The 27,378-nt window shown below is 38.0% G+C and overlaps 1 protein-coding gene across 35 annotated transcripts in view; it reads right to left on the bottom strand.

Moving 5' to 3' along the window:
• Positions 1,428-27,378, bottom strand: part of NRXN3 (neurexin 3) — a 1,647,030-nt gene continuing 1,621,079 nt past the window's right edge. For 17 of the 35 annotated variants that reach the window (XM_021099958.1, XM_021099970.1, XM_021099964.1 and 14 more), the window contains one exon: positions 1,428-4,826. In XM_021099958.1, coding sequence (XP_020955617.1) covers positions 3,901-4,826 — 926 coding nt within the window. In that variant the 3' untranslated portion in view covers positions 1,428-3,900. Of the gene's footprint in view, positions 4,827-11,820; positions 12,399-27,378 lie in introns of those variants that run through there. The other 18 variants (XM_021099981.1, XM_021099986.1, XM_021099982.1 and 15 more) reach the window with 3 other exon arrangements.

The raw sequence follows: 27,378 nt of genomic DNA, 5'->3' as shown, positions 1-27,378 counted from the left end.
GGAGAGTAAACTTGTTGAGCCCGTACTCTGATTCAATCACAATTAAAACACTTTATATTGTTTCATTTTTTTACCCAAACTATACCATTTTTTACCATTAGTTAAGGTCTTTGAAGTGTTACATTTTCCAGATGAGGAAGTCAGATTTCGGAGAGATTGTGAAAGTGCCCATACATGGTGACTAGTCCAGGTGGGTTGCAAACCAACTCTGGCCTCAGTGCCTATAGCCTTTTCACAGCATTCCACTGATCTTCAAGTCAGCAAGGTGTGACCTGTAACATGATTAGAAATGTAACAGCCAAGTTGTCCTTAAGCTCTTTGTGTCTCTGCTTCCTCATCTTTAAGAGATTAAACAGATTATATAAGCCAAAACATTTAACTTAGTACCTGGTCCATTAAGGGCATTGATAAATGATTACTTTATGTAAATTATCTGAGATAGGAATCAGAAAAGGAACTTCTCATAGTTTGACATCACTGAACCTCATTTTTTTCCATTTCCAGGATAGTTAAAAGCATAACCATCTCACTAATGAAATCTGAAGGAACAGGGTTAATTAAATTTGTGGGGGTTTTTTGGCTGCGTTAGTTCCTAGGCCAAGGATCAAACCTGTGCCACAGCAATAACAATGCTGGATCCTAAACCTGCTGAGCCACCAGGGAACTCCATTATATTTGTTTTTAATCCTAACTCTTTAAAAACTGGTAACCAACATATGGCTGGAGTACAGGTGTTCAGTAACCCACATTTCTAGACCATGGTGAAAGCTGTAGAGTATCACGATGGATTATCCAATTGGCCAACTAAGCATGTGCTTAAGGAACCAGCATATCAAGGACACTGGAAATATGAGAAAGGTGTCCAGCTAGAATGAATGTTTGTAGAATTTTATAATCTGAAAATCTAGAAAGAAGCTGTTAAAACATAAGCACTCATTCAGATTTCGGCTTTGGATTTAGTGATTTTGCTATAAAATGTCAATTTTGTGCGAGGCTTAGAAAGAAGTCATCTAAGCTTTTGAATGCTTTGAACATGAACATGACTCTAGAAAACATTGAAAGTCTCTTGACTTGCAGCAAATACTTAAAAGTTGCCAAGCACTTTAAAAAAGAGACTATCCAATAATTTTTTTCCCAGAATACAATGTTTCTGCCATCTTACCTGTTGAAAAACGGGTTTTTTTTCCTCCCAGTTACCCTATCATAGCTATCTAAATAATAAAGCCTCAGCTGACAGAAAATAATTGTTTAGCCCCCAGTTATGTCACTTTTGATAACTTTATATAAATTAGCAACTGGTTATAATATTTTATTTCACATGAATGTGGTCCTAGCCTACTTAGCTTTTAATACGATATGACATATTAGCCTCAGTGCAAGATCTTTTATTCAATGTTTGGAAAATAAAAATGCATCATCATACAAGATTTTGGGAAGAACATTTTATTGCTAAGCATATCCTCGAACGAAAATGCAAATATGAAACAAAAGAGAAAAGGAAAAAGAAAAAGCAGTAACTTCACAACGTCATAAAATAAATTCCTTAAGAGTCTGCTCATAAAACAACAGGAATATGATAAAAGCTCACATACAGAATGCACATGTTCCCATAAAATTGTCCAAATAGAAACTTACACTAAAAGGAATATAACAAATGGATGTTTGCTCAAATAGAAAATGTAAAGAAAGAAAGCAGGAAATCAGTTCACAAGACCTCAAGACTCCAAGAACAGCAATCTCTTACAGACATCGAGATATAATCAACTTCATATAGGTTGGGCCATTTAGGTTATCTAAAATCGTGCTTTGATATCTCTTTATCATCCTGTCTTTTTCAAGGACAACAAAAAAATCCAAAACTCTTAACACATTGAAATATCAGATAATGAGGAACACCTCTTTCCATGTACATTAGTAAAGACTACCATTGTTTAGATTGCGCTTTTTGCCCCACGTCTTTATTTTTTCAAAGTCAAATATTCATGCAACTTACAAAGACCAGCAAGAGTGTATTTCTAAATCTAAACAGCTGATTGATTTTCATCTGTACAAAAGAAATTGTATATATCTGACCCTCCAGAGGACACATTTCATTTTTGTGTGAATATTTGTCTCGCTTTGTCTCTTGCTTTTGGGATAGCTATGGCCACACAACCAGTTTATTGTTTTTCTGTACATTGTTTCCTCTTTTCAAAAAAGACAACTGGAACATAAACCAAACAAACCGAAGCAAACAAACAGAAAGGAAAGAACAGTTCTCAAAGCAGTATGTACACAGGTGGCTAAGGAATTATACCAGCAAAAATGTAGTAAAATATGTAAACAAAATCTGAGAAGATTTTTTTTTTATTCTCTTTGACACAGTTAACTGTGACAAAACTAAAACTCACACTTTCTTCACATTTTAAGGTTTAACTTTTTTGTTGTTTTGTTATTTTCTTTTAAAACAACATTCTCATTCCACTTCAAGATTTTAACAGTTTCCCTGTTTCAGTCATCCCATCAAACATACCATGATAAATATATCTGTATATATATATATTTATTTATATATATTATACTATTAAATTCCATTTTTTTGTGTGTCACAGCAGCTTTATTAATTTATTATTTATTTATTTTTAGAAAAGAGGGATGAAGGGAGATGTGAGCAAATGGAAGGACAGAGTTATCCATAAATGTCAGGCTACAAAATTAAATCACTGTGAAAAACATTATCATGTTGGGGGTGGGGGAAGAACTATGAATTTTGCACTCTGTCATGCCATGTTTGGCTTGTGTGACCTTTTTGTGGTTCCATCACATGTTGAACTCCCCTATTGTCTGTTTCGACTCTTTAACAGATTCTCGTATTGTCTTGTCTTTTATATTTGCATGCATTTCAGCCAGAGATCCAGCCCACCCCCCCTTCCCTTTCCCTAGGAAAGGCTCTGTTTTTAGTCTGTGGGGCTTTCTCCTTTACCACAATTTGGCTGAGCTCATGGACAGGAATGACATTGTTAAGTAAAGCCAATAATTCTGATAAAACCAGCCCTAACCCCATCTGCTCAGGGTTTGGGTAGCAAATTCTGGAATTCGATCTTGAGGGACCAGCTTTTCAAATCAATATTATCATCCATCACATGATTTTGCTATGTGTTCAGCAAAGCATCATACAGGAAACAAACAGATTCTAAAACACCACAACCTGATATGTAGAGTGAACACCATGGTAGCTTTTGAGTTCATATGGCAATAGTCTCTCTTACTTTTGTTTTCTGAGAATTTTTTTCTTCTTCTTATGTCCAGTTATTCTCAAAAAAATAAACAAAAACCCAAAAGCCATTTTTCCCCTCAGATCTTGAAAAGTTACACACACACTGGCCAGAACCAGATAAGGGTGGGGTTTTTTGTTTGTTTGTTTTTGTTTTTAACTTTTTTCTTTTTTTTTTGTTTTTGTTTTTTACATAATTAAACCAAAAGAAAAAAAAAAGACATTATTACAGTCAAGGTTCACAAACATCATTACAGACTCACTTGGAGCTATGGAACAAGTAAGCCATGAAGTCTTCTACCTCGGGTGAAAGGTCCTCAAGAGAAGGAAGCTTCCATGTCCGCAAAAGTGGAGGAGCCATCTGCTTGCTCCAGAGCGCAAAAGTGTGTGCTTTATGATACAGCAGGGCAGAAAAGATCTTTCTGTCTCCGAGCGATGACTGAATCAAAGCAACCATGGCTGGACTTTATAGGTAGGTACACCTTTGTGTGTGTTCTTTTAAAAATGATTTTCCCCACCACAGTCATGGTATACCCCATCTCATAGCACAGTTCTGACATCTGTTAAATCTCATTTTCCGAGTATTTATATATTTATATATAAATAATTCTGTGATTTAAATTCACGAATTGTTAGTGGTGTCACTTTTACACATAATACTCTTTGTCCTTGTTTTTCTGTTTCTTGTGGCCGCTCTTCGAGCTCTGCTGCTTCTCCTTGATGAGCGTGCCGTTGCTCTGGGCCGAGTTGCTGATGTAGTTCCGCGTCTCATCCACTTGATAGGACCCCTCGTCCCTGTTCCTGTACTTGTACATGGCGTACAGGAGGATCAAGATGCAGAGGGCGGCAGCAGCCACAATGCCGACGACCATCCCTGTTGTACTGCTCGACTCCCGGATCACCTCTGAGGCCCCCGGAACCCGTCTGACTCCCGGCTCCGTGGGGTTTGCTGTGGGCACATTACGGAACATGGGGGAAGTAATTAGTGGGCTCTTCAGTTTGGTGCTGTCTAGCTCATAGGCAGTGGGCAACGGAAGCAAGACTATATCAGGCTGGGGTTTGAGATCACGGTTATTCATTTTGCCAGCTGGCAATTTGGGCACCATCCCAGACGAGGAGGAAGCTGTGAAGCGGATCAGCTCAGGGGACAAAGATGTGGTAGTAGTCCTACTAGTTTCCGAGACTTTGTTAGGTCTAAAGTCCTTGGATTCCCACTTGGGCGCATGTGCTTTGTAGCCACCTTCGAAGATTGAAGTGGAAAGACTCTTATCTGTTACCAAGGAGAAGGTGGTGTAAAAATCTTCATCATCAGTAGGGGGCAGGTTAGAGTCAAAGGTTTCCCCTGAGCCATACCCAGATATCACCAAGCCATCATCATCACAACCATCGCTGCCTTGGTCCGACAAGCAAGGTAACCCCGCCTCAGAGGTCATGGACAGGGAATCTTTGGTGGTCTCAATAATGGTGAGGAGGGGGCGAAAGGTAGGGGGGAGTGTAATGGAAGGTGCACGAGTAGCAATAGGAGGGGTAGCTAAAGGGTCTTCTACAAGAAGAGGGATAACTAATTCACCTCCTGGGATTGAAAAGAAAAAGAAAAACAGAATTAGTACATTTGTAGAAAAAGACAATTCACAGTCATACTCAATGATGTAGTTCATAAGTTACACCTCAGAAATTATAATTGGATTCACATATGGAGCCTCCCTACTTGTAGCCTAACCATTCTAAGCCGATTGGGAGCCCATTATAATGCCTCTTGCCACCAAAACCTGAAATCCTTAGATAGGGGGCTTAAATTTTTAAAGATACTCTCAAGTAATTATTTAGATAGAACTCAAATAGGTTTGTTTGTTTTTGTTTTTTTTCCAGGATCTGCTTATGGGATGATGAAATTTAACTACACTGTTGCAATTATTGACCATCAAAATTGTAAACACACACACACACGTGATTATTCTGTGAGCCCTACCAGTTCTTTATTTTCTTCTTCAGTTTCTATTCTCCATGTCACTGAGATCATGATCAAGGAACAGAGAAGACCTCATCTTTAGAATGTTGTTACTATCTTTTGTTTCACATTTAACAAGGGTAGTCTTTATTTACTATACGCTAAATAAGGGGAACTTACAAGAGCTTGAAAGTATTCATCTAACAAACTCATTTTGACTGTGTTTTTCCAGAAATTCCCCTAACTATAAATAACAACTTACTTTGTTTTTTTGCATTGGTCTCATATTATATACATAGATTACTTTTATGCTATATGCAGTATATATGCTAAGCTGGACACTAGAGTTTAAAAATATCCAGTCTACACATCCATGACTTACTGAAAATTTACTTTCAGATTCATAAATGTAGAGAGCAAAGTGGATTTTTAAAATCAGTTACTCTTACTTAGAGCAGTGGATATTTATCAGTTTATCCACAGGTTGTAGTTATTGCATTTATACTAGGACTTGGTCAGGAAAGGAAGTTCAGAATAGTTCACTAAATCATAGTGCTCTGCAAATCATGGGCACCACAAATATTCTGCAGTGGATGTTAGCCACCTAATTGTAGGGCCAAGCTTATTGTTCATGTATGTAAGTAAGACAATCAAGGTCTCTCCTATGTCTCTTTACAGTGTTATTTTTCAGGGAAAGAATCTCAAGAAGTCACAGTTCATGTCTCTTCATTAAATCTTTCTCACGATTGATTTTAAATATCCTCTAGCAAAGAGGGCATGATGTTTTGCTGCCCCGGTTAGTCAGATGGTCAAGATGCTGATCCGATATCATGATTGAAGTCTTCTTTCTGAACTGTTACATCTAAACTGTCTTGGTTTCATGTACACTAAGAAAAAGCCTCCTAAGAGAAAGCTACTGCATACCTTCAAAGCACCTGAGAAGAACTGCCTTTATTCTCTGAAGAGAGAGACTGAGTTGGGGAGGGCAGCAATAATGTACATATTTATTGTGTATTGCATGGAAGGGAAAGGACAACAGAGCAGTGTGCGGTAGTCCCAGGCCTACAAATAATGTTAGCATATGGGGATCAAAACAAGAACCTTCCTGAGAACCTCAAGATGATATTTCCATCTGTGCTCTAAACCCCAAACTTCTCTTCCAGTGCTCAGAGTTTGAAACTATTGAGCAAACGGATTTTTGCCAATTTGACAAAGCTTCAGACTTGCTTTCCTGGAAGAGGGGGCCTATTTCTTACATTATGAACATATATAATTCATATATCTTGCAACTTACTTAATACATAATTTAAACACTTTTGCTAGTTTTTATAAGTAGGATTTGGTACACAAGTCCCTAAAGGTAAGCCAGTGCTAAAACTAATCCTGAGGTAATTTTTCTCCTGATTCTTCTAGTATAGAGGCCCTGAGTGTTAGATTTAAGGCAATGCATGGAAGAAGGCCATGTTGGTTGGAGTAGAAGAGCAGTGAGGAGGCCCATGCAATCTGTTTAAAGGTTCCCTGGCGATCGCTCAGAGACAATTTTACCTTCTTCTGGAGAACAAGACAGGATTTTTTTTTTTTTTTTTAACCCATCTCACCTAGAACAAAGGTTTATCCTGTGTGTTATTTTCTGGTATAAATAGCAAGAGTCTATTTTGTTCCCGAGGGCAATGGTAACAATCAACCCAACATATGATAAGTAGAGAGTAAACAGGGATAAAGGACAAGGAATGACTGATTTGTTGGAAGGCAAAGTCCTGGTACAAATAACTTAAATACAAACGCAAATTGTTAAGTAGGATGCTAGTGTCCCTTTCAGTGAGATTAAGATCCCCGTCTTCATGAACACAGAGTGGCATTCATTTGCAACTTTAGTGTACCATCTGTGACACCCAACTGGAGTCTTTACATTGCCTGTTTTTTTTTTTCCCCCTCTCCCTGTCTTTTCAATCCCAGCTAAAGCCTCCACAGTCTTTGTTGTTAAAAATCTACAAACTGCTCATTCTGTGGTTGTATCATTCCCACTTTCCTTTGCTAGTCCCTTCTCATTCAACACCTTCTGTGGTTGTATCATTCCCACTTTCCTTTGCTAGTCCCTTCTCATTCAACACCTTCAACACTCATCCTTTCATAATGTGATGGAAAGAGGGTCTCAAAGCCTACTAATTTACAAAGGGCTTCTAAAAAGTTAGAGATCCCCTAAGTGGAATGGTAAGACCTTATTTCCAACCTGAATGGGTATGCGATGCAGCGTTTAAATAATATAATCCATTAAAATGTCTAATCTTCAGTTTTCTTTGTTACTTTGTTATCCATCTTGGAAGCAGCAATAACAAATGATAAATGATGCCCCCACCAAGGACCCTAGAGACCAAATCCTTGTAGTGTTTAATCAATGAAGTGGTGGAAACTTTTATAGCTCCCCTTTCCTGGCACTTCAAGGAACTGGAAGAATTGTCTTCAGTTTAAAAGGGGGTCCACTGGGATGTAGGGGTCAGTATTACAAAGGGGAATTATAGTGAAAAGAGGTGGAAAATTTTAGACAGCTGTAAATGTGGAAGGTGCCTGGGACCTGGACATGAGTTGAGGTGTATAATCTAAATACCAAATTCCATCTTTAAGATTTAAGATGACTCTAGTGTCCTGGGGAACCCAGGGCACACATCATTTGAGATAAAGAGGTGAGGGATGTATTTCACCTGTTATTAGATCCTTACTAGAAATGACTTAGGTTGTGGAAGGCTATTTAAGATTTTATGTTTATGTGTATTAATCCAAAGTGACTCTCCTCAGAAATGTTGGAGCAGCTTTTTTTTTTTTTTTTTCCCACTGCCCTAAGACCATGGAGTTAGTGATCACCAGCTGTCCATGCTTACAAAAGTATTCACAGAAGCAACAAGCTTCAAGTCATAAGAGGTTGCAGGCAGAGTTATACAAAACCTGTAATCCATCAAAACTCTAATTTCCTATTCCATCCCCAGAATTTTTCTTGGGTTTGGAATAAGAACTATCTGTATTTCTTAGAGTTAGCATTTTAAATCAGGAATATATACCCTTTTTTGACAGGGTTGTGCTTTTCTTTAAACCAGAGAGATCACTAGGCATATAAAAGGTCTATTTTAGCCCGGAAGGCTGCCCTGCTTTTTTGCTTTATGAGTGTATTTATAGATATATAATTCATGTGTCTAGGGCTGATATTCAGCAAGAGGGGCTCTCTGCCATCGAAAAAGACAGTGTATTAAAAATTTAACAGAACTCTTCTGAACTGTGAGAATGTTGTAGGTGATGGTGATGTAGTGGGTTATCTCAAAAAACAAGAAGAGCAGCACGAAATTTCAGTAGGGCTCCAACCTTTGCCTCTGGAAATATTTGAGTTGAAGAAATCACCAAAAAATATGAAAAACAATGACACTGAAGAGTGAGCCTGGGAGAGAGTACCATGCTCCAAGTCCTTGAATTTCTTTTATTTATATTCAGGTTCTTTATGTCCTCTCTTCTTTGCATTTTCTAATTCTCTACTGGGAAATTCACATAGCAGGGAGAGAAATCATCTCCCCCCCCCCATGAATTAGTTATTGAATGGTATTCATTTAGTGATGTTGCCATAGAAGTGTGTAGTTTCAACACATAAATAGCTAGACGCTTGTAACCACGAAATGGCTCTTTATCCATCCTCAGAAGAAATAGCCATGGACAGAAATGGTAGGTCTTTGGGAAGAAGACATCAGAAAAACTCGTGTCTCAAAGGGGCTCAACTTAAGTCAACATTTGGATGAGAAGAGAATTTGTAGCTAGGACATGTTCCCCCTAGTTGATCTGAAATGGGTTTGATTCTGAAAGGCTGCAGATTCTATTTTTCACTGTGTGCCCAGGGAAGATGAGCTGTATCCTTGGATATCCTTATACATTGTAAAAGAAGGCGTGTCTACCAGGAGTGGAGTTTTTCATCTGCTTATTAAGGGCTTTGCCTCTGAAGTCACTCAGACTGAGGTTAGCATCACAGCTCTGTGGCTTACTAAGCATATGAGTTTGATCAAATTTATTAAAATCTCTGTAAAATGGGAAATAATAACACAGCCTACTTGGAGCCACCAATGTAAATGATAACAAGACGTGTAATGTTACTTATAATGCATATTAAGTATTTAGCACTGAGGCTACTGCTACTCCAAAATACTAGTTACTCGTATCATTTCTACTAATATTTTGAGCCTATAAATAGTGATATCCTTGATCACTTTTTTCTGACCATATTTTATGTGGTAGCCTCATGCTGAGGTAGAAAATAATAATGTAGAATCTAGATTATTAAGGCTAAGGCTATTTTATTTTGCTTTGTTTCTTTGGCTGCGCTTGTGGTATGTGGAAGTTCCCAGGCCAAGGATCTAACCTGAGTCACAGCAGTGGCAATGCTAAAACCTTAGCTTCTAGGCCCACCAGGGAACTCCTATTAAGGCTATTTTATTTTGTTATTTTTAATTTTTCTTTTTTTTTGTCTTTTTAGGGCTGTACCCGTGACATATGGAGTTTCCCAGGCTAGGGGTCAAATCAGAGCCATAGCCACTGGCCTACACCACAGCCACAGCAACGACAGATCTGAGCCGCATCTGTGACCTACACCACAGTTCATGGCAACACTGGATCCTTAACCCACTGAGCCTGCGTCCTTATGGATGCTAGTCAGATCCGTTTCCACTGAGCCATGATGGGAATTCCAAGACTATTTTATTTTATTTTATTTTATTTTATTTTATTTTATTTTATTTTATTTTGTCTTTTTGCTATTTCTTGGGCCGCTCCCGTGGCATGTGGAGATACCCAGGCTAGGGGTCCAATCGGAGCCGCAGCCACCGGCCTACGCCAGAGCCACAGCAATGTGGGATCCGAGCCGTGTCTGCAACCTACACCACAGCTCATGGCAACGCCAGATCGTTAACCCACTGAGCAAGGGCAGGGACCGAACCCGCAACCTCATGGTTCCTAGTCGGATTCGTTAACCACTGCGCCACGACAGGAACTCCTCAAGGCTATTTTAAATGCAGAGTTTGAGGAATGATTTACAATAATTCCAAGTTCTTGTATTTAAAATAAATGATTAGCTTTATGCTAAACTGAATTATGGATAGCATCCTCCACAAAAATAAAAGCTTTCTATTCAATTCAATAAAATAACACTCCATTTAGGAGGTTCTTAGTTTTAAATCTAAAATGTCATCCAACATGTCAAATAATATAAAATCACATAAACCAAGGCTGATAAATCCCATTCATTGAAGCTGCTGGGTTGGAAACATACTCCTTATCCACCCTTCAGTTTGGTATTTCTGTAACAGTTTCAGATAATGCTAATACTAAAGTGAAGCAAATAAACCTCTCTATTTAAAAATTGTATAGCACTTGCTGATTTTATGTTTCCTGAGGCATAAGGTAACATTGATTCAAATACCTTTAAGGTCAAGGGATAGTCTCACCATAGAGTCACACAAAATGGCAATACCTACCTGAAGCCTTTGCTAAATAAAATTTTAGATGTGAAAATCATCATGTTTCTTCTTGGTAGAATCTTAGGATCCTTTTAAAGCTTACCTGATTAAATCCTTGAGAAAAAAAAAATGGCAACTATTAATAGAAAAGGAAAAGGAAAGAGAGAAAGAGGGAGGGGAGAGGAAGGGAGTGAGAGAGAGAGAGGGAGAGAAGGAAAGGGAGAGGATAGGAGTTGGGTGCCTACTGTGTGTGTGTTTTCACCAGTGGTTAGTTCTATACACTGGGAAGGCATTGTTATCATAGGACAATACTGTAAACCCCTAGCATCCTTGATGTCTTTATTCTCAGTAAAATTGGTGTTATAGCTTGGGGTGATGGTGATGTTTTAATCCTGGATATCCAAACTCTACCATAGTCACTTGAGAGTACCTTGCTTCCCCTTTACTGAAGGAAAATACAGTAAAGGACTGATTTCCCAGAATGCTCTCTAAGGAGCTAAACTAGCATGTAAATACCACTGACGGCACTGGGAGTTAGTTAATTTTCTTCTGGGGGATAGGCCTCCTGAAGGTTGTATCCAATTTTATATCCCCCTGTAGAGCCTGCCATTATTTTCAAGGCTTTAAAAGTTGGTTCAGGCAAAGAGGCCAGGCTTCCTTTGGATGGCAGGATCAATTTACCCACACCCTTCCACCAAGAGTAGAATTCACATTGATTATTAGAAGCAATTCAGCACAAAACATAACAATGAAAATTAAGCGAAGAGACACAAATGAAAATAAAATAGTTAATACTGGCTTCAAAATCATATAGTAGAAAATAAAATCAACTTCAGGGCCAAAGTAAGCTAGAGGGAAAGACAGCAAATAACATCAACAAGGCATTCAGAATATAAGGACAGAAAAAAAAGTAAAAGCAAATTAAAAATAGAGGCTGTTGTAGGGAAAACAAAGAAAGAAATCATTTCGTATAGACAACATAATTTAAATGAAGAAAAAGCATACTTTATTAATTTATAGTCAACTTACATCAACAAATTGCCCGCATGTTTTTTGGCATGAAAGAAAAATTTACAAAAGAAAGTTGTGTAAGAATGCTCTTGGACAAATAGAATTGCCACATTCTTGTAACTTGCTTTTTTTTGTTGTCATTTCTTTAAAAACTTTTGAGCAAAATGTCTAATTTTTCAAATATAATATTTTACAACAGAGGATGATACAGGGAGGCAACAACACATACATCCACACCACATAACATGAAAAGAAAAAAAAAATCTGCACTTTAACAAATTTTTTACTTGGAGGGGTTTGAAAGGACATCCGTTTTGAATTTGAAATAATTCTGCTTGCGATGATTTACAAAAATTAAAAAAAACTGTTTTATTTTATAATTTGCCTTTCAAAAAAATCTATGAATCTAGAGGGTTTTGAATGAATTTCTGCATTATTATAGGTTCTCGGATACATATATTTAATTTTAAAATTTTTTTGTCTTTTTGACAAGTTTTAGACTTTTAGGGGATGGATGACAGCACATAAATTTGAACAATGCTAAAGAAAGGAGGGGTATGGGAAGGAAAGATGCAGAAAGGGTAGGGTCGTATCTATGAGTGTACTACACAAGAGATGAAGATGATGGGAGTAAATGTGTAAGTGAGTCGCCATGTCCATGTAAGGGCGGCACGGAGTGATCTAGCTGCATTAGAGCTTCTGGCTGTAAGGAAGGGATGGGCAATATACAAAAACAAATGAGCCTACACATGCCCATCTACAGAAATAAAGAACAGCACTCTAACACTGACAATCTCACACACCCTAAGCTGCAACTTCTTCAACATGCAATTACGCCCAAAATCATTACCATTTCATTAAAGATTTTTCAAATAATCAAACAGTTAAACTTTTTTCCCTACTAAACGTTGCCAAAATACATAAAATAATAGTAATAAGAATAATAATACTCATAATAATGATCAAAAGGTTAAAAGCAAAAACAAGGAGACTAGATAATATGCATTCAAGTTGAACAACTTCATCGGCAGCCACACAGCCCCATCTAGAGTTGGCGGAGGTGTTTGGAGATCTTCAGAGGTGACTGAGAGACAAAGCTGTATAGGGAGCCCCCTTGCTGGGTCAATAATTACTTCCCTATATAGAAAGGGTACCGTCTGAGTGATGTCATCATCTTCCCCAAGCCACCCATGGTACATGTGGATCTCAGCGAGGAGACTGGACTTGTTTGAAAGATGTGGATGTGGGGAATCTGCAGCTGAAGTTGCTCCACATTTAAAGAGGGAGTGGGGAAAATTGCAGAAAACAATTCATAACTTTTTGGTCATAGTTTTGGATAAAACCAAATCTAAAGATAAAGATCTAGCAATTAAAAAGAAACACATTGAGATATATATATGTATATATAGATAGATATATATAATACAAAAAAGCACTCAATTCCCAAACAAGAAGGGAGCAAAGAACAAAAAATAATTTAAATAAAAAAGTATTTCACACACTTTCAGAGATGAACAACCAGATGCACACGCTGAGGAGGCACAGACAGAGCAGTCAGGGGACACTTTTTTTCTTTTCTTTTTTCTTTTTTTTTTTTGGCTGCTCCTGAGGCATGTAGAAATTCCCAGGCCAGGGATAGAATCTGAGCCACAGCAGTAACCTGAGCCACAGCAGTGACAGTGCCAGATCCATGACCCACTGAGCCATCAGGGAACTCCTAGGAGACACTTTGTTTCTCTTTGTATTTTCTGGCTTGTTGATTCCCCGTTCAGTGACAGCCAATATTAAAAACAAATTTTGCATTTTCTTTAAAAAGAAAATTTTCATTAAAAAAATTTTTTTTTGGTTTTGCTTCTTTAAAAATAAAAAGGGCGTGCAGTCTGGATGTACGTCATAAGTAGACATTTGAGAGAGAAAAAAGAGGCTAAGACTGACAAATGGGTAATTACTATCTTTTGATTGTAGGAATGTGAATCGAGTTAATACATGCTTAAAGTAAGTTGCATTTAGGGAAAGTAGAAAAACAGAACAGAAAGCTAGGGTTGGAAAGAGGTCAGCAAGACAAGACCAATTTGAGAGTAGGAGGAAGGAACTGGATTTAGTTTCATGCCTTTCCAGTAGGGGCCAAGGGCATCCCAAGGCTTCTTGCCAATTACATTCCTGTTAAGTGTGTGAATGTATACGTGTATGTGTGTTGGGGGCTGAAGTAGAGCTGTAGTGGCAGGAATTGCGGTAGAAATATGCATGAGTTCATGGGTTCTCCTCTGGGGAACTTAGCCCCAAACACAATCATAGCCTCAGAAGGTATAGTCTATAAGACATAGAGGGATTATAATGAACACTGCTCCATAGAAGTGCTCTTGGGCTTGACCAAACTGACGGAGCACTATGGGTGACAACTGTGTTCATCTAACACACCTGATAAATGGATAAATAGCTGCTTTTTTTTTTTTTTTTTTTTTTTTTTTTCCTAACGAATGGGGCAAAACCCCTCTTCTCTCTTCCACTCCAAAGAGTGCTGTGGAACAGTGTCAATAAACTATAGGGTAGTAAGGAAATGAAGTGCATTGGAGGAAAGTTTGCCAGTTTTCTAGAAACAAAATGTTCCAGTCAACCTACTAACCTATGCTGAGAAAAGAGTAGAGAGACAGTGTGTGGTGTGTGTGGGTGTGTGTGTGTGTGTGTGTGTGTGTGTGTGTGTGTGTGTGTGTGTACGGTACAAGGGATGTGGGGAAGGAGGTTTCAGAAGTGGCTTCAGCCTCTACTGGAAGAGATCACAGGACTTATATGAAATATTTTATCCCTGTGAGAACATGAGTGTTCAACCAAGGACTGGGAAACCCAGGTAGGCGAACCACAAAGGTAAGACACTGGGAGCACCTGGTTCTGACAGCCAATTCCAACCACTCCTAAGAAATTTGAGGGGGGTGACTTCGACAGAATAAATTGTGAGGGTCAGTCAGATTTTGTGCCCTATGGGACGCCCCTTTTATTATTTTATTTTGAAAGAATTAGAGTAATGTGTCCCCATGGGTCAGTCCGTACCAAGATTTTTAGTCTCTGGTTTTACAATGTTAATCATTATTCTAGGAACTTCACAAAGGGCAGCTGGCAGGGTTTAGGAGGAAGGAAAAAATCCCAACAATATAGGAAAAGAAAAACCCTTGTTGCCATTTAGTTAATTTTTTGAATAGTTATACATTTTAACATTGAATTTTATTGTACGAGATTTTATAAATGTTCATATGGCCTCGTAAGCCATCAGATTACTTCTGGAGAAGAACATTAGTTTTAATAACATTTATATGGGCTATTTTTTTGTTTCCTAGACAGTTTTATAAAGTAGGAAATATAAATGGTCTAAATGAGAGACTTATAAAGTATGATATGTCCAGTGTATACATACTCCTGGATAATAAGGGGTGTTTTGAGGAAGATATCTCAGCAGTTTGAGTGTCCTAAAGTTTCTGCTGAGTAATTTACCTATTTCAAAATTGCCTGTTTTAAAACTCATACAAATAGGACACGACTTCTTCCTGAAAATCACTGGTTTAAACAATTGAACATACCAAAATTTGTGGTTGTCACTTTGCAAATAAAATAATATATGTATTTTTTTAAACCCATGGAAGCCACAGTTTCAAATGAAGCCAACACAGTACTCTATCAGTGCATACACATTTTTAAAATATAACTCAACCACCAGTTAATATACACAAAGCTTGTTTGATTTCTAATATAATATAGAAAACAATATTGCTAGTGGCTTATAATCAGGTCACATCTTCATTTTCATCTTTCATTACAGGTTTTTATTACCAATAACTCTATATGTTTCTATATCTATGCCTCTACTGAGTGTTAAGAATGCTGGGGTGATATTTGCCATTGGGAACAAATAATACAATAATTTGACTCGAAACAGCATATTTGGATGCAACCATTTTCATCCCACCATGTCCAAATAACCCTGTCTAAATGCAAAAATCAGGCTTTTAAAGACATCAAATGCAATACATGGAGTTACTCAGAATTCATCTTGGAAAATACACTTGTTCCAAAGAAATATGTTTCTAAACTGCTTGGGGTTGTGCCTGAGAAGCCAGAAGAATACTTAGGTGATTCAAGGTGCAAACCTGCCTCTCTCTGGGACAATGGGCCCTGATTGTTTGTTTGTTTTGTCTTTTAGGGTCACACCCACAACATATGAAGGTTCCCAGGGTAGGGGCTCTATCGGAGCCATAGCCTCCCGTCTGCGCCACAGCCACAGCAACTGCCAGATCCGAAGCTGCATCTGCAACCTACACTGCAGCTTGTGGAAACACTGAATCCTTTAACCTACTGAATGAGGCCAGGGATTGAACCTGAATCCTCATGGATACTAAGTGGGGTTCTTAACTCAATAAGCCATAACAAGAACTCCCTGGGCCCTGCTCGTTAAGAGCACTGTCTTCAGTGCGTACCGGTGAAGTCCCAGATTAATTACTTTGCATAACATTAAAATTTTTAATTTCTCATCAAAAATACCGGAAAGAGCAAAGAAGAGGAACTCTCCAGGGAGTCAGAGAACGCCACCAGGGAAAGACTTTAAAAATTGTAAGCTGAGAAGGCCAAGAAAGGAGTGTAGAGGGCAAACCCCTAATGAGACTTTTCAAGATTTCTGCATCAGAGATACAAGATACATCTCTTCATCTGTCCCTCCAATGAAATACACGAAACCCTTTTCATGGACTGATGTTTTATGTGTCCGTGGCATGAAGGGAAGGATTCTTTGGACAGAACCAATGGCTCAATTCAGAATTACAGTTTGGCTTAGAATAAAAACAAGAGATACTAGGCATGGATGTGGAATCTTAGAAATGTGGGGATGGCTGTCACTGGTGTTACAAAATGAGCCGTGAGTGTACTCTGCTCAAAGCCTCTTCCTCAGACATGGGTGATGCTCAAAGAAGTGAAGATGCTTCAAGTGTGGTACTTGTTTCTAAGTTAACAGCTTACTCTTTTTAATGCTGAACAAAAATGTCCCAAGGAAAAAGTTCATGTAATACCTGTTTCCAAACATTTTCTGCACTTAATTACAGTAAACAGGGAGAAAGAGAAAAACTAAAGCTCCAAGATGGAAGAGAGTACAGGATACCATCAAGCCCAATACTTAGAACTGTATCTCTCTATTAGTGATCGGCTTGCCCAATTTAGAGTAATTCTTCATACCTAAGAAGACTGATAATAACGGATAAAACAGATAACTCCTGCCTTCTGAGATGGACCATATTCTGTCCGTGAAATGCGTATCTTTCGAAATAAGCTTGCTTTCACTTAAAAAAAAAAAAAAAAAAAGGATAAAACCTTACAAAAGGTAGTATTACATTTTCAAAACTGGTAAGATAGAGTGTTCACATGTGGAAGGATTTTAAGTTAATGACTTCTTTCCCTATATTTACATAACCCTGAACTTGTGCCTGTAATTCTGTCCCACAATCTCCATTCTTCTTTGTGAAACTACCACAGCCTACACAGATTTTTACTGACTCCAACACTCCACTGCACTTAATTTATTTTCTTCTCAGTTTCAGCTAGACTTTAGAACTTTATGACAAGAATACCATCTTGTATCTTAATTTTTTTCTACCAACTAGAATGCTAATGATCATTCAAACATTTATTGAATGAACTAATGAATAAATTAATTAGTATCATTAATTACTTTTTAAAACCCCAGTACTAGCCTGTAGCTTCCATAAAGACATTAAAATCCTACAGCACCAAAGTGGCTCATCTTGTACCTGAATTCTAGTATGTGGAGTAGAAATTTTAGAGTATGGAGACCTAAGTTCCAGTCTTGGTTGTATTGTCTACTATGCTAGTTCATTAGGATATTGAAAACGTCAGTTCATCTCCCCAAGTTTGTTTCTTCATGCGTAATATGGAGACTCTAATGTCTGGTCAATTAACCTCCTTCAAGAGGTAAGTTCATATAACCGAGATTTTGAATGGGAAAGTGCTTAAAAATTCTAAAGGGCTTTTCAAATGTTTTTTACTATTTTCTTCAAAGCTGACACCATAGCTTCAGCTATAAAATCAGGGTTTTATATTCAGAGGAGGCTGAGTTCCAGGCAACTGAGGTCAGTGCTACTTCAAGTGTGACCCTTGGAGCATCTGCTTCAGCATCAAACAAGTAACTTCAGTCAAAACCCCTAACCCAAAGAGCCATTATTCCTCCCTCTTTCAAACCCCTCTTCCTACCCCTCCAAAAATGCTAAGTTCTTAAAGCTTAATTAGTTTATTTTTCAATGATGAATTTTATTTCTGCATGCAATTTTGCAGTTACTTTATCTCATTCTTCTGTGGGTTAGAGTGAAATTCTGAAGAGGTCATAATGAGATATGTTTTTATAGGAAACTTCCTATCAAACCATGCAACTTGAGACAAGTCACTCACTCTAAACCCTAACCACTGGAGTTGCAGTTTGCTCATTTATAAAATCATGAAGACTTGTCCTTTTAGCTCACAAATTTATGTAAATTTAAGGAAAACTGCTTTGTAAACTATGAAATATTCAGTTCAAATGCAAGAACATGTTAATCACTATATTCTATGACTTCAATACTACTTAGTGCTACTAAATAGACCAAATAGGATGGTGACAAGCATAGAACCCTCATTAAATTCCCTTGGAAAACTACATTCCAACAGACATTAGAACTGTGGGGTAAGATGAGGCTATGAAGAAATGGAGGGTCAGGGTAGGATTTGAGCATGTTTCTTCCCAGTAGTTAATACTGGTTAAGATACACCAAAGGGAAAACAATTAAGAAATTTCCAAGAATCAATGTTCTTATTCTCATTTTGTTTTCATGGTAATCAGGTATCAGTGTAAGTAAGCATGTCTTCACTCAGGATATTATAAGCTCCTTGATGCACAAGCTGAATCTTTATTCTTATTTTGTGTTTTTTAATCCATCTGACAAAGAGCAGGGCACACCGTAGGTCCTCAGTACATACTTGCTGAACTGAACATTAAAGTAAAATAACTTGCAATACTTGCATCTATGCTTTGTGAAGTGGTGGGATTCAAAACTGTTATCCTCGTTGGCAGTAATTTATTTAATCAAGAGTTATCTTCATGAAGTGAAACAGAGAGAAAGAGCAATATTAAATAGGCTTCAAAGCCATAAACTTGGCAACTGCTCCCCAGTTCTTTGCCTTGCCTCTCTCTGGATTTTTTAGAGCTAAAAATGCATAGAGCTCATTATTTGAAAACTATTAGGTCCTTATAACACTATTAAAGTCCAAGATAGTAGGTAATATAAAAGATTTATTTTATCCACATAAAAAGCAACCTGTGTGCCAGTCAGAAATGGAGGCTCTCTCTGAAATACTTCTTCCTTTAGCTTGAAATAGCCTAAGATTTTTTTTCAACTTTCCTCCGTATATCCTAAAGCTTCCTTCCTCCATTTTTTTGTCTAGTCCTAGGTATGGCCCTAAGTTGCCTTAATTTTCTGGATGATCCCATCCTGCCCCTTGACTGTAAATACCCATCATCTCTATGACTATGATTTTCAGCTCTAACCTCCTCTCAGATTCCAGTTTCCCATATTTAACTGTCTACTCAACATTTCTGCTATAATATCTAAGAGGCACCTTAAATTCAAAAGGGCTAAAAGAAAACTTCACATTTTACTCTTCTCCTAAACTTCTCCTAGGATTTCCTTTTCCTACCCCTTCAATAATGCTAAGTTTATAAAGCCCAATTAGCTGACCTTTTAGTGGTGAATTTTTATTTCTGCAGGCAATGTTATAGTTACTTTACCTCGCTCTTCTGTGGGTTATCTCATTCTTCTTTGGGTTTTGAACCAGGTGTACAAGCCCCTCATTAGTCATGATATTTGAGCCCCCGCCCCAACTCACCTCCACTGATCCAGTCAGTGTACCAGGAAGTCTTGTTGACTCTACTTTGGCAACAAGTTCCTCACATGTCTACTTTTCTTCTTGTCATTATCCAGGTCCTAGAGTAAGCCACCCTAATTCCTTGCTTGGACTCTGCCATAGCCTCTCAATTGATCTTCTACCTCCACTTTTGGCTCCCTAAAACCTATTCTCCAGAATGAAGCCAAAGTGATTTTTTAAAAGCATACCACTTGAAACAGATGGAGTCACTATCTTGCTTTAAATCTCCAAACCGAAATTCAGTGCTATGTCCCACTTTCCTCCATATATCCTAAAGTTTCCTAGAGCTCCGATCTCATCTCTTTTAGCTCCTCCTGACCCAGGATATCTCAGACTCTGGCCATAGTCTCTAAGTGCCCTTCCAAGAATACTCCTTTTTTTTTACTCTTTGCCTGGCTTGTTCCTTCTGATGGTTCAGGTCTTTCCTCCAATTTCCCTCTTCAGAGAGGCTTCCACAACTTCCCTAATAAGCAGCCTGCTCACTAACTGATTAGCCCCTCATGGTCCTCTGTGTAGTATTTACTAGCTGATTCATGCCCATTTATTTATGGAATATAAGTCCCTAAGAACAGAGACTTCGTCTTACTCTCCTCTGTACTTACTTAGAGTAGTGCTGGACATTTCCTAAGAGCTCAGGAAATCACCGCTTATTGAAGGAACAATGCCTCAAATAGCCTGAAAAGACTTTGCAAAGGGAGGCAACTCTACTCTCCTGTCTTTCAGTCCTCTGTAGTTCTAAGCATGGAGCTATTCAGACATGAGGCATAGAGTAAATGTTTAGTAAACTAACTGTTGAAGAATTGCATCCTCTATTCTATTTTATTTTCTTTTACTCCTTTCGAAACCCGATGGGATTTCCCTGAGTTCTAGCTAGCAGTTCCAAGTTCCAATGCGAATTGGACCTTCTCATCCACAGCTGGCTTAAAAAGCCTTCCAAAAAAAAAAAAAAAAAAAAAAAAAGCCCATGTCACTATCTAACTCATTCTCCTTTTCATAAGCTGGTGCTGGGATGTTTATTAAAAACTCAGGCTTTCCTTTGCAGTTGTGAAAGCTGAAGATAAAATAAACAGAATATCCAGGCCTAGAGCTGCCAGACTTTGACACTTGTCTTCAGGCAACAGGAAGGAAAGGGCCAAGCAAATGATCAGTGGGAGGAATGGTGATCAGGGTAGTGAAAATGTACTTGGTTATCTTTGCCTGCTGAGGCCCTGCAGCCACTGACAGTGGAACCCAGCAGCAGTGGGATCTTTTTCCTGAACTGGTACCATGACACTTTATGATTATGTTTATAGAGTAATATATTATTCAAGAAGGTTTATTTTGTTTCTGTTTTCCACAAAAGCTCATCTACTCTATCATTATGACCAGAATTCTGACCATTTTCTTTGTGCTAGTGACTCTTTGGGTGGCAGCAGCTGGGCCTCCAACCTGTTCCCTTCTCTCTACGGGGTCCTTAAGTTCTCTCTGTTGTCCATGGGAAAGAGCTGAACTTAACAACACATTACAATAAAATTTGCCCTATCTTGAAAACATTCTCTTTCCCTTAAAATCCATCTTTATTGCAAACAATGTACAGTCTTAATAAATCAATACCCCTAAGGTGTTTTTGTACTCAATGGAAATTAGCACTGTATACAACATGAAAAGCTTGCCCAAGACTCACGCACTTGTTATCAAAAGGATGTACCATGAATATATGGCTTCAACTGTGCCTGACCTGAGCCTCAAGCAGCTGATTTACCAGAGAGTAGACTACAGAGATGCCTGCATGTGCAAGACACATATCGTGAGATTTATTTTTAATTTTTGTAAACTAAATGACTGTAGATTAGAAAAAGAGCTATGAGAAATTCCCTAGTCATTCCAAAAACTCAATGCACATGAGCCTCTAGATTAGTAAAGATACATGCTTAGAGATAAATCCATTTGATCAAATGGTTGACATAGTGATTTCCCTGAAGATATGAGAAAAGAAAAAGAAAACATAAATTATAATTACATAGTTAAAACACTAATTAACCAGAAGCCAACTTCTAGAAGGAGATGTTCATAAGAGTTATTGAGAACTCACTAGCTTTTAGTCATTGTATTAAGTGCTTTAAGTGTTTAATTTCACTTAATCATTACAATTACATCCTACAGATCAGTAAACTTGGGCTGAAAGAAGTTAATTTGCTCAAAGTTATACAACTAGGAAGTTGAATAGCTGTGACTGCACTCAATCTTATGTTTTACATTAAACCACAATGCCATCCCAAACCAGAATTTTTTTAAATATTCAGTTTCCAGTGAGTATGGGAACCTATAAACAAGCTAAGCTGTAAGCACAAAAACAACTTCCATAAGAGATGTTAGGACCTCCATAGGTTTATTTCAAACTCTCATGCCCTTGAAATCATTATTGCACAATGAAGTATTCAGTATTTTTTACTGCACTATCTTAGGTCATCTTACCCAGACCTACTAAATCAGTTTCTGCTGGGGGTAGTGGGCCAAGATGACAGGCAGTGTCTGAATATCTGCATTTTTTTAAAGGTCCCCAAAGGGCGCTTATGCAAAATCAAGTTGAGCTCATAACCAAAAGACCTGGACTAAATCCCAGCTGTGATCTGCTCTCTGTGACCTTGAATTAAGCTATAACCTCTCTTGTTTTTTAAATGGGGATACACTATGGAGGATAATGTGAGGAAAAGAATGTGTGTGTATATATATATATATTATATATATATGATGGGGTCAATCTGCTGTTCAGCAGAAACTGACAGAACACTGTAAATCAATCATAATAAAAAATAAAAATAAAAAATAAAATGGGGATAAAGTTCACTGGATGTTGAATTAACAGAGGAGATGCTATCTCTATAAGCATTTTATAAATTACATATACATATATATGTATGACTATATATCTATACACATATACATACACACATGTATAATACTTTCAGAAATGTTATAAGAAAAATCACTTAGTGGCATGTCAAAAGCTACTTAATAGTTACTAATACATGGATTTTAGGACCACACAATGAATGGTTTGGATATTCTATCTCTTCTAAATGTAACCTGGTGAAAGCTTTAGTTATCTAATCAGTACCTCTCAAAACAGCCTAAATGATTTGATTCCTTTGCTATTTTCCTGAGTTCTCAAAATTTCAAATGCCCTCTGCACATCTCTGTCCAATACTGTTTTCTTTCCTACTATATCCTAGTCATCACTGATGTCACACAAAAATTTTTAAAAAGCTCTGCTAATTGCTCTAAAGCATTAAGAAAAATGGCTTCCCCTGTACTTCTTGAACAGGCACAGATACTACTCTCAGTCTCAGGTTGGCCAGAAGACACCAGAATTAGCTTCCTACTGTGTCCTCTCTGAACCATGGAGTCTACCATGTCTATTAGAGTGACATGGTGTTAGGACGAGGACAGGACACTAGCATGGCTCCAGGTTAGTGTCACAAAGTGAGAAGGAGTTATAACCAGCTTTGAAAATAGAAGTGCTGACAGCCGTCTGAACACTTTTAATATCTCCTTGGCCAGAATACATCATCCTTTTTCAATGTGGTCTCCAACATTCTCCACAATAATAGTAAACAGATCCTGATATGTTTACCTTGGCTATTTTGTTTGTTTTGTTTTTTAATGGCCACATCCATGGCATATGGAAGTTTCTGGGCCAGGGATTGAATCTGAGCTGCAACTGTGACCTACGCTGGATCCTTCAACCCACTGCATCAGGCCAGGGATCAAACCTGAACCTCTACAGCGACCTGGGCTACTGCAGTTGGATTCTTAATCCATTGTGCCATAGTGGGAACTCTCTCCTTGTGCCGTTTTAGATGAATATATTATTTAATATTTAAGTTTTCACAATATGTATGATGACCATATGAGGTATCTATTTAAAAAAAAGGTTTGAGAAACAATAAAGGTTTTATCTTTAGCAATGGTGCCACACTTAAAATTAAGAAAGTCAGTGTGGTAAAACTCTGAAACCCACTTATAATTTCTATCTTTATGCAGAAGTTTAATGTGCTCACATGCAGTGACTCTGTTAGAATGTCTGCTCATTAATTTCATTCCTGTTTAATAGTATTAATCTATAGTAATGTTTCCCCCAATTCTATTAGCCAAAGGTCATATTTGTTTTTTCAAATGGATGGATAATACTGAAAGCTGAAATTTAAAACTCGCAAAGTGCTAAGTATTGTCTCTGCAAAATCATGTAACCTAGGGCTAGGCTTTTTGGGGCCTCTCATTCAAAAAATAAGCCTGTAGTTTTTATTATATATTATTCAGTTATTCAGTACAAAATATATTAGCCCTCTTTCAACCAACTCACTAGGAAAATCCTTATTATCTTGGACACTAGGCAGAAGTTTTTGATAGTGACAGGTCATTACCACACTTTCCCTCCCTTTAAAGTACAGATGTCAAGGCCAGTATGCAAATCCACTTAAGAGCTAGGTCTGGAGCAGTATCATGAAAACTTAGACAAATCATTTCGTTCTTATCATACCAGCTTTATCCTTGTTTTTGTTTTGGCTCAACCCAAATTTTTCTTGCAGATGAGGGTGAAAATATTGTCTTTGAAAATATCATTCAGCAAGAAACAAGAGAACATATTGTTATGGTACAAGCATCTATCTGCCTGAAAATTAGGGCTGCTTCACCATGCAGCTCCAGGGGATGTGGCACCTATTATATAGTCCATGTGAATAGTATCCCCTGGAGGTGAGCAATGGCAAAGTCTGCCTATGCAATAACCCATGCAAGTTACCTCTCTACTCATGAACAGCATGTGTAACCACTCTTAATAAGCCCTATTCTCCCTTTCTGTTCTGTTGAGGACAGCCAATATTTGGACATGACAGTAGCACACAGTGGACAACTGTCCTTGGTCACTGATACTTAAGGTTGTATGTAGTGTTGACCAGATGAGTAAGGGCAGTGAGAGAGGGGTTAGAGGAATGTGGCCATAGCACATAATAATAAGTAGCCAAATAGGTTTTTTTTTTTTTCTTTTTTGGGGGATATGTGCCCACAACAAATGAAAGTTCCCAGGCTGGGGCTGTAGCTGCCAGCCTACACCACAGCCACAGCAATATGGGACCTGTGCCATGTCTGTGACCTATACCACAGCTCATGGTAATGCCAGATCCTTAACCCACTGAGCAAGGTCAGGGATCAAATCCATATCCTCATGGATGCTAGCAGGTTCATTACTGCTGAGCCATAATAGGAACCCCCCAATAAATAGTTATTGAAGATTAAAAAGTTGTTTCCCAGTGTACCCCTGGATCTGTCTAATGGGCACCAATCAAGACAGGAAATGATTGCATTTTAAGTCTCTGTTCATTTTCATTTCTAAGGAGCCTTTATTTGAAGAGATTTGTTTAACCTACAGCCCGTAAGACTTATTTCTTTGGTTTAGATGCAAAGAACTTAAGAGCAAGGACTCAACTATGTTGAAGTCTCTAGAGAATAACTCTCTTTGATATTTTACAAAAAGTAACACAAAAGAGCTATTTACGGTAAAAAGAATAACTTTGTAATGTAGTGACATTCACTATTGGTGGTCCAAAGAATAAAGCCATGAGTGAGAAAGAGATGGGAGTAACTACCAGATATGTTTCCAGAGAAACCAGGGAAAGTCAAATTGAATGCTGTTTTGTCTTTTCCCACAGGGAATACATCCTGATAAAAGCAAAGCTTCCAGAAAGTAAGCTCTTATGGCCTTCCTAGAAAAGACATAACATTAGGAAGCAGGACATGAAGGCAATCTCACTTAGTGCCCATATAACCTCAAGAAAATGACTTTAATTCCCTGAGCCCCATTATATTGCCTATAAATGTAAGGGTTAGACAAACTGATCTTTGGAAAGAAGTAATGATTTAAGGAAGGTAAGTGCTATTGCTAATGAAGCTCAAAAATTTTCCAAAGTCAACAATATTATTCTCAAATATGTTGAACTGACTGTATTTGTAGCTTACCTATGTCATTACATAAAGGGAGCATATGTTTTACGCTGCCTTATCCCTTAAGAATCAAAAGTCAGTCACCTATCTACTTCACAACACTTTTTCCTTAGTGGGTCCTAGGAAAGGGTAATGATTTCTTGTTTCTTGCAGTGAGATGACAAAATCCTAGAATAGGGTGCAAGAGTATTATCTTGGATACATGGGATACTGAGCAGAGAAAGGAGGGAATCTAATAATCCATGGCTGAAGGTTTGAAAGTTGATTTCCCACTGTGCAGACTAAACATTGAGAGAGTCCTATATGGAAACTGGGCATCACCATATCCATAGACCAAAACAGGCAGCAAAGACTTAGTGGGTCAGTGATTTTTTTTTTTAAGGTAATATGAAAACAATGATAAATGCTCAATCTAGCAACTCCAGCTTTAAGAAGAAAATGTTGGGCACGACTCCCTTTCATTGCTTTAGAAAGCTCTATGCTTCCATTTTTTTTTTTTTTTTTTGTACTGTGCTAATGTTCAAATATATGAGATTCTTTGGGGCCCTCCATCCAAGGCCTCCTGAGACTGCATTGCAATGATTAGCCATCTATATTTTAAAGCTTACAAGCAGCTCTTTCTCTGTTGGATAGCTTGTATTATAATGGTGGCCAAATAAAAGAAAGCTACATAGATTTTGAAAAGCTTGGTTAGAAAGCATCACAGGTAGCTTTGTCTCATGTGGGCTAGATTTATCTGTTGTCCAGAATAGTGCATGGAACTTTCTCACAAACCAGGATGATACTTAAAGTGTAATATTTCCTAGCTGAAGAAGGCTCTTGGTTTTAACAACCTTTAAGTGTGTCAGCTGTCAATTGGCAAGAGTTTCAGTGAGAACCACTCAAGCCCGACCCTGTGGTCGTACACTTGGAACCAGTTGCTCCAGAAAAGCCAGCTGGGAAGGCAGAGTGGGAATGCACGAGCTAGGGAAACAATAGCTACAGGTCACACTTAGCATCTTCTCTGTCATGGGCCAGGGGGTTCCTTCCAGTGCACAGAACCATTTTAGCCCATATTCTTTGAACTGTTGGTAGCATCAACTGAACTTTGTTGAGAAGAATAACTTTGTTCTGCTTTTCTCTGCCTAACATTAGAAAGAAAACTAACTAGAAAGTATTCTACCTTAATGATGCAGAGTTGTGGGAACCTGAAAATCAATTGCCAAGAATTGAGTTCTGATTGAAATTCACAATGCAATTTTTAATAATCATTCTTAGTTAGGCTAGTCCATGCATGACAGGATTTAAACTGCATCCTCCTCAGAGTGGCTAAGTCTGATACGGTGATGTTCCCCTGCTGTCTCTGTCAAATTTCTTATGTAACTATTATGATCAACAACCACAAAACCCATGTGCTCTGTGCAGGGATGTGGTTTAGTGTTGAAATCTGAACTGCTATGATTCCAAAACCACTTTGCTTATGAAGAAAAATATGAACCCTGGGGCAATGGCCACATTCCAATTTGAATAATTATATTGGTTGCCACAGATTTCTTGCATTCTACCTATCAGTTGTGTCATCTGGAATGTAGCTATTCAATTCATCCTACACACCACATTTCCACCCCCCAGAAGAAAGGCTCTGCCAAAAAGGAGCTCCTATGAGCAAAAGTGGCCATAAATCCGAGAACAGAGGCCTGAAGAATTTGTAAGGAGAAATCAAAACCAAAATCTTCAGATGCTGAATTTTTTCAAAGTTAAAAAAGGATTATTCTGAG

This window comes from Sus scrofa, chromosome 7, assembly GCF_000003025.6.
Source record: "Sus scrofa isolate TJ Tabasco breed Duroc chromosome 7, Sscrofa11.1, whole genome shotgun sequence".
Taxonomy (NCBI): domain Eukaryota; kingdom Metazoa; phylum Chordata; class Mammalia; order Artiodactyla; family Suidae; genus Sus; species Sus scrofa.
Note: the sequence above shows the minus strand (reverse complement) of the source record. Positions and strands in the feature narration are given on the sequence as shown.